At 34.7% G+C, this 8569-nt stretch overlaps 1 protein-coding gene across 1 annotated transcript in view; it reads left to right on the top strand.

Moving 5' to 3' along the window:
* LOC107719294 (tensin-like) overlaps window positions 1-2693 on the top strand; it is a 125437-nt gene extending 122744 nt beyond the window's left edge. The window contains exons 32-34 of the mRNA XM_016526693.1: window positions 1565-1633; window positions 1753-1782; window positions 1871-2693. Of these exons, the coding sequence (XP_016382179.1) occupies window positions 1565-1633; window positions 1753-1782; window positions 1871-2012 (241 nt within the window). The 3' untranslated portion in view covers window positions 2013-2693. The remainder of the gene's footprint in view (window positions 1-1564; window positions 1634-1752; window positions 1783-1870) is intronic.
* Window positions 2694-8569: the final 5876 nt, after the last annotated feature.

The raw sequence follows: 8569 nt of genomic DNA, 5'->3' as shown, positions 1-8569 counted from the left end.
TCTTGGTTTTCTCTGAATCTGTGTAGAGTGGAGCCAAACCCGTCTATCATAGGGCAGGCCATATCAAGACACCATTTTGAACATTAATGTAGTTGCTGTGTTTTGCCTTTGTATGGATGTTTGGATGACTAGTGATATATTTACTCTTTTATGTTTTTTAGCCATCTGTATTCTTAAAGATCGTGAACCAGGAGCATTTGTCATTCGAGACAGTAACTCATTCAGAGGAGCATATGGCTTGGCCATGAAAGTAGCCTCTCCCCCTCCAATGGTGCAGCAGAAGAAAGGTAACTGCATGCATCACACAAATCATCACTGAACAGAACTTCATCCTCATTTATCTTTTGTTGTTACCATGAAGTTGGAGACATCACAAATGAGTTGGTACGACACTTCTTGATTGAAACCAGTGCCAAGGGCGTGAGACTTAAGGGTTGCCCAAACGAGCCCTACTTTGGTAAGAATGAATTTCCAGTGGCGATGCTTTTTATGATTTTCTGTCTGCTGTGTATTGTACTGACTTAAATTGGTACCTTCTGAATAGTAGTCTGTAGTCTTCCACCCATCAGCTTGCTTGTGTGCTATAACTTGTACTTTGTGTGTGTAAATGCGTTTACAGGATGTCTTTCTGCTCTCGTTTATCAACACGCCATGACACCTCTGGCTCTTCCATGCAAGCTTATGATCCCTACAAGAGGTGAGAATGATATTATCACCCAATTCCTGTAGCCCCTGTAATTGACCTCTTGTCAATAGATGGCATTTTTGTTTGTATTCTTTAATCATTGACTGACCTGTACTTGTCTCCATGTCTGACCTTTTTGTGAACAGATCCAAATGAAGAGGCCTTGGAGCTAGCTACACCAACAAGTTTAACTATGGATTTATTAAAGCAGGGAGTAGGTGAGTCTCTCTTTCATTTCCCTCATTGCTCTTTGTAAATATCATTTGTCTCCTAATTTCTTGTCAATTTTTCTACCTCTTCAGGACCTCCTAAACCTACTGAAGATTTTTATGGTAAATATGGCACATCATCTCCTAGCTGGCATTTGTGTCACTGTTTGCATGCTAATTTTATAGTAACTTCTGCCTATGAAAACCAACTACTCTCACCATGTGCACCTGAAACCAGTCCATAAAAGTATCTTTGACCTCAAATAATAGTTATGACATCCTTTTTTTCATGTCATTCCTTTTACATGGTATTGTTTTGGTGTTCTTTGAGACAAACAAGTTTCTAAATGCAATCTTTATTTCACACTTATTTTATCTCTTTCTCCCAGCATGTAATGTTTTGTACATAAACTCTGTGGATATGGAGTCACTGACTGGTCCACAGGCTGTGGCCAAAGCCATCACTGAAACACTTGCTGCCAAATCCTCTCCTACAGCAACCATTGTCCACTTCAAAGTGTCGACACAGGGCATCACACTCACTGACAATCAGAGGAAGTGAGTGGATTTAATATGATTAATGTTTTAATTTTACATAGCCAACTGTTAAGTGTTGTCTTGAATCAATCTTGTGTGACCTTGGAATAACAAAACTTAATTTTCCTTGTAGGATTTTTTTTCGTCGTCATTACCCAGTCAACATGATCACTTACTGCAATTTGGACTCACAAGACAGAAAGTGAGTATTTTGTATTTTAGTTGGCTTTTCTGCATGGTCCATGTATTACATTTCATCCATTCAGAAATATAATTCTGCATTAAATTTAGTATGAGCCTCATATCCCATTGTTTTCACAGGTGGAATAAAGTAGAGGGTGGTGTAGCAAAGTGAGTATACCAATTATCAATGTCAATAATTCTGTTAAACACTCAGAAAAAAATAACTAATAAGACTTTACTCTGGTTTATAATGCAGACTTTTTGGGTTTGTGGCTCGAAAACAAGGAAGCACAGCTGATAATGTGAGTCATCTGTTTGCTGAGCTGGAACCAGACCAGCCCGCTTCAACCATTGTCCATTTTGTCTCCAAATTCATGCTGAACACCCAGAAACCTTGAGTGACCACCTAGCAACCATCTTGGTTTCTCCACGTGTCTGAATTTTCTCACCAAAGAGGATTTGGTTATACTTATTTTTCCAGAGTGGATTATTCTTTTTACATACATTATTACTTTATTTTTTGTTTAATAACTCTGGTGGTTGGGCTCTTACTCTTTCTTCTTTGTGAAGATTTGAAAATTATGCAGTTTTTTTAGGTGAAGATCTTGCTGAAAAAAAAAGCAGATTAAGAATATGTCAGGGTTAAAGTACTGTAGTAAGTGTAAATGACCGGGATAAAAGTTGTCCCCCTGGCCTTCTTCATTAGGAGGCAGGATTTTACAATAAAAAATACAAATAATAAAATACAAATAATATGCCAACATTGTGATTGAACAACCAAAGGTAGAGTTCAGAAAAAAATAATGTCTGAGAATTATTTACTTTTTATTTTATAAAAAAAAAAAACAAGAAAAAAAAAAAAACAAGATCAGACAAGTCAAAAACTCCAAATTCTTCTTTCTGTGTCCTCCTGTGAAAAGTATGAAGAAGCCATTTTGCATGTTTGCTTGCAAGAATCACAAGAGTAAGTTATTTTCTCTGAATTCAGAGGACTTTAGTTTGCTCTGCTGTTACTCAGAAAAGCATTTTGCAGAATTTAGCTTTTCACTTCAAATAACAGACCAAATCTGTTGAAATAATGGCAGAAAATCACCTTGCCAAACTGATCACCACATGAAGACTTGCTACACTTGCCTGTGGACATGGAACTAGCAACTACACTGCAGTCACTGGAAACTTTACGCTGAAATTCCATATTCATATGGATAGTAAAAAAAAACACACTGGCTCTACCTACAAATGTCCTATGTGTTGGGTAGTAGATGTTAAGCTTTTACTGAACTGTGCTCAACATCCCATTCACAGCTTTGCCCCAGTCAGTGACAAAAATAAGACAACATTTTGTTGCATACTATTTGAGTGCATGGGTAGGTCCATTTTGTACTTGTCTTTAAAATGTATTATGACAAACCATGACATTTAATGAATATTTATTTTTGTTTCAGTATTACTCATGGGTAACTAATATTTAAAAATAGTCTATACTCTAGAGAAAATAAACGACTTAAAAGTAAAAAAAAAATAATTATTTTAGCTAAAATATCAAAATCAGGTTTTGAGAAGCTCTTGATGTAAAATGTATGTTACAGTTTTTGTCTTTATTTGAATGTGTGTTCACTGTGTCACTGTGTTAGGCGATTTAGAATGAAAAGGCATGAATGTGGAAGAAACTAAAAAAAAATATTTTAGATAAAAAAAACACCAATATATGTATAGAAATTTGTCATGAGTGCTGTAATTATGTGTGTGATTAAAATAGCTCCTGGATTGATATGGATTATGTTATTGGTCAAAGGGAGGTCAGCTATTTGCTGTTTTCTGTGGAAATGTAAAAGAGGCAATGTAACAATATGTTTACCAAAAGTATATAGAATTTCATGTAATGCACTTTCCATCCTGTCAAGGACTAGGTTGTTATAGTAGGTTCATTCTCTGTTCACCATCATTAAGTGCTTTATAATCATAGATGGGGCAAAAGAGATTGAATATTTTAAAAAAAAACAAATCTGAAGTAACTGACAGGATGAAAAGTGTTTTATTGTCTGGAAATGTAACAATATGTTTGCCAAAAGTATATAGAATTTTGTGTAATGCTCGTTCCATCCTGTCAATGACTAGGTTGTTATAGTAGGTTCATTCTCTGTTCACCATCATTAAGTGCTTTATAATCATAGATGGGGCAAAAGAGATTGAATATTAAAAAAAAAACTGACAGGATGAAAAGTGTTTTATTGTAGATTTCTCTATAACAAGAGGCAATGGTGGTACACTTAAACTCTGAGTTAAGTTCGTCATTAGTAGAAAGTCAAAGCAGTTCACCTAAAATGTGTTAGCAGTGCAATATTTACTGTCAGGTTTTACTGTTTTTCAAATGTGAATTCTGGAGCTGCAACACGTTCATGGATGAAATGAGAGAAACTGTGGGGTTTACAGTCAATTTTGTCTATTTTCAAATGGTCAAAAAGGAGCAATTTGACAAACCATGTGCAGTTGAAAATAAAATAAAAAAACATAAAGTGAACCATTTGTTAAATGGTGATCATCTTGAAAATATATTGAAAGAGATGTTCATTATCTTGTGCTTAAACTGCTGTCATTTTGTGTTATTACAATAGTAATAATAATCGGTTCGTGGTACTGTATAAGTTTCTCAGCAGATGGCAGTGTTGTTTCAAATTAAGGACCACATTAAGTGACAAACATCAAAACACAGCATTAGATTCAGCAAAGGAGAAAATATTTTAGTTCCACAGTGTGAAGCCTTAAACAGCACAATCTTTGTAACCACCCTCTAATTTATACTGAACTGTTACACCACAGACTGATTCAACAGGTGACTTAATCAGAGCTTAAACAATGACTTCCCTCCATCATGATGCTGAGTGCAAGGACAGCTATGAGAGTCAGATATGAGTGCTTAGATTCAAGTCAGATAAACAGATTTGTAAGTAGCTCAAACTGAATGCCAAAAGTATGACCTCGTGTTTTATTCTTCTTCTTCTTCTTCTTTTTCTCTCAAAATAGATAGATCTCTGCCATACCTGAAAAAAAAAATCTGAATTGGCTGACAGTGTAAATTCAATCTAAGCCCCTATTTATACTGACTGGAATTTTCCATGAAAAACATTCCATGGAAAACATCATTTTACATATCTGAAAATAATTCACCTAAAAGGTGTTAGCAGTGCAATATTTACAGTCAGGTTTTACTGTTTTTCAAATGTGAATTCTGGAGCTGCAACACGTTCATGGATGAAATGAGAGAAACTGTGGGGTTTACAGTCAATTTTGTCTATTTTCAAATGATCAAAAAGGAGCAATTTGACAAACCATGTGCAGTTGAAAATAAAAAAAAAACATAAAGTGAACCATTTGTTAAATGGTGATCATCTTGAAAATATATTGAAAGAGATGTTCAGTATCTTGTGCTTAAACTGCTGTCATTTTGTGTTATTACAATAGTAATAATAATCGGTTCGTGGTACTGTATAAGTTTCTCAGCAGATGGCAGTGTTGTTTCAAATTAAGGACCACATTAAGTGACAAACATCAAAACACAGCATTAGATTCAGCAAAGGAGAAAATATTTTAGTTCCACAGTGTGAAGCCTTAAACAGCACAATCTTTGTAACCACCCTCTAATTTATACTGAACTGTTACACCACAGACTGATTCAACAGGTGACTTAATCAGAGCTTAAACAATGACTTCCCTCCATCATGATGCTGAGTGCAAGGACAGCTATGAGAGTCAGATATGAGTGCTTAGATTCAAGTCAGATAAACAGATTTGTAAGTAGCTCAAACTGAATGCCAAAAGTATGACCTCGTGTTTTATTCTTCTTCTTCTTCTTCTTTTTCTCTCAAAATAGATAGATCTCTGCCATACCTGAAAAAAAAAATCTGAATTGGCTGACAGTGTAAATTCAATCTAAGCCCCTATTTATACTGACTGGAATTTTCCATGAAAAACATTCCATGGAAAACATCATTTTACATATCTGAAAATAATGAATATAATTAATTTCTAATTATATATTATTGGGGAATGCAACATGACCTAGTAGAGAGGCAAATAAAATTCAGAATTCACTATATAATATATGACCTCGTGTTTTATTCTTCTTCTTCTTCTTCTTCTCTCAAAATAGATAGATCTCTGCCATACCTGAAAAAAAAATCAGATTTGGCTGACAGTGTAAATTCAATCATCGATATCTAAGCCCCTATTTATACTAACTGGAATTTTCCATGAAAAACATTCCATGGAAAACATCATTTTACATATCTGAAAATAATGAATATAATTAATTTCTAATTATATATTATTGGGGAATGCAACATGACCTAGTAGAGAGGCAAATAAAATTCAGAATTCACTATATAATTGAATGAGTTGAGAGAGGGTTTACTGATGACAAAGTTCTCCATGCTTCTTTATTCTCCAGCTTGGGTCATTTCTATTTCAGCATGACAAGTGCTCAAAGAAATGTCCATAGAGATATGGTTTTCTGAGTCTGGTGTGGAAGATCTTCAATGGCCAAGTATAAACCTGAACCCCATTGCACCTTCAGGATCAACTGGACCTCACTGATGTTCTTTTATCCGAATGAGAGTATATATCTAATTTCCATCATCTACTCCAGGGGTTTTCAAACCTCTCCATGAAGTACCCTCAGCACTGCACGTTTTGTATGTCTCCCTATATCTGACACACCCACTTCAGGTCTTGCAGTCTCCACTAATGAGCTGATGAGTTGAATCAGGTGTGATAGATGAGGGAGACATACAAAATGTGCAGGGCAGGGGGTACTCCAGGACAGGTCTGAGAACCACTGATCTACTCTAATTGTAAGCCTTTCCAGAAGGATGCCAGCTGTTAAAGCATAAAAGGGAGGAATACATGGTTTATTTGCCTTCCTTTTGAGATTAAATGTTCAACAAGACACATAAGGCAAATACTGTTTGATGATGGTAGTCCTATGTGATTTAGTATTGATCATCTTGTTAAAGTGTGTTGGGAATTGTTTGCGTTCCTAATTTACAGGGCATATTGATCTATTATTGTATAATTTCAATGGCATTCATATTTTATTTTTTATTATATTTTATTTAAAAATTGTATTTGTTAAATTTCAAGTAAATATGATGATATATTGACATTTTCTGTCAGGAGCATGCCTTTTGTTATAATTTACACTTTTAAAAAAAAACTATAAAAAACACTGAAAAACTCTTGCTCGACATTTGCTGATTCAGGTGAAACACGTTGTCATTCAGAAGTTCTTTCCACAAAATTGTTTTTGTCCTGTAAATCTTTTTATATTCGGACAAAACTTTAACACATAACTTGTCCCACACCATAAACCCATGAATGAGGTGTCAAATCATGGCAGCTTATTGAGGGGTGTGCTATGACATTTTTAAATCATCGGGTGCATGATGAAAATTCTGCCGAAAAAATCCCATAGATTTAACAAGAAAATTGTGAGATCTACGGTGACCGAGAAGTGCAAAACAAATCACAATTCTGAAAACAAAATAACAAATTACAAACGCAAATGCAAGTCTAAAAAACAAAATAACAATTCAGAAAACACAACAACAATTCAGAAAACATTATAACAAGTCAGAAAACACAATGACAATTTCGAAAACAAAATAAGTCAGAATAACAAGTCAGAAAACACAACGACAAATCAGACAAACCGGAAGAGGCAGGATGGATTAGTCGTTGTGTTTTCTGACTTGTTATTTTGTTTTCGAATTTGTCATTGTGTTTTCTGACTTGTTATAATGTTTTCTGAATTGTTGTTGTGTTTTCTGAATTGTTATTTTGTTTTTTAGACTTGCATTTTATTTTTTACCACTATTAGACATACATAGTACATGAGACCACACTACTTCAGACCCTACCCAGATTTATGGAATGCATGTGGAGAGGGAATCAGAAATGGTACAGATGCTCCTCAATATTACAGTCATGTTCTATTTGTTCTGCATCTTACTGTACAGCCATTCTCTTATTATGAACACTGGAGGGGAAGAAAGAAAGAAAGAAAGACTAAATCTGTGTCGCTGCGAACAAAGCACGAATTGATGGTTTAGTATTGAATTAACATAGTTTGTGGTTTCATCATTTTATCTTTAATGACTATAATCGTTAGTCATATTTGTGTTCAGTTCAATTTATTTAGCGCTTTTTATAATACACATATCCCAATACAGCTTTACAGAAGAAAAAGGAAAATAAAGATGATAAAGGAAAAGAACATACAGTAGTCAACACTGCAGGCTTTAGGACCCAGGTATATAAATTAATCTCTTTGAATCATTCATTAGAACAGCTCTACTGTCAAGTCCGTCTAGGCTGAATTAATATCAAGTGCAATTCTGATAGTGGAACTCCCCGAGGACAGTCAAGTGATGCGCTTGCATTTACGCCCTTCTTTCTGTCTAACAATGTTTTCAGTGTTTTTTGGGCATGCATTACTTCTCTACTGATGTTGTTTTTAAAATCTTATATACTACCTTTAATTTTAGAGGAGTTGTTGAAGAAATAGAAGCACGTGATAAAGATGCGATCTCTTTGGTTTATATTGGGATTATCGCTTTAGCTGGTACTTATGGAGAAGGTAGCGGAAGCTCAGCGAGCAGGTAACAAAATCGCCTGTTCTTCTTGTAGAAATATTGCAGTTATAAAATTTCATTTAGAATGTAATTTGTCCAGCGTCCATTAGAACTGTAGATGTATTATTCAACCTACACTATTTTATATTGTGTACTTGCGTCTCGCAGTTTTCCCTGAACAAAACTCCTAATTTGCTGCTTGTTAATAGTGAGTAAGGTAGTAGTTAAGTTTTGGTATTGGGTGGATTAAGGGATCTAAAATACGGTTAATGCAGAATAAAGCATTAATATGTGCTTTATAAGTACTAATAAACAGCCAATATATA

This window comes from Sinocyclocheilus rhinocerous, unplaced genomic scaffold (assembly GCF_001515625.1).
Source record: "Sinocyclocheilus rhinocerous isolate Xijiao unplaced genomic scaffold, SAMN03320098_v1.1 scaffold1142, whole genome shotgun sequence".
NCBI lineage: Eukaryota > Metazoa > Chordata > Actinopteri > Cypriniformes > Cyprinidae > Sinocyclocheilus > Sinocyclocheilus rhinocerous.
Note: the sequence above shows the minus strand (reverse complement) of the source record. Positions and strands in the feature narration are given on the sequence as shown.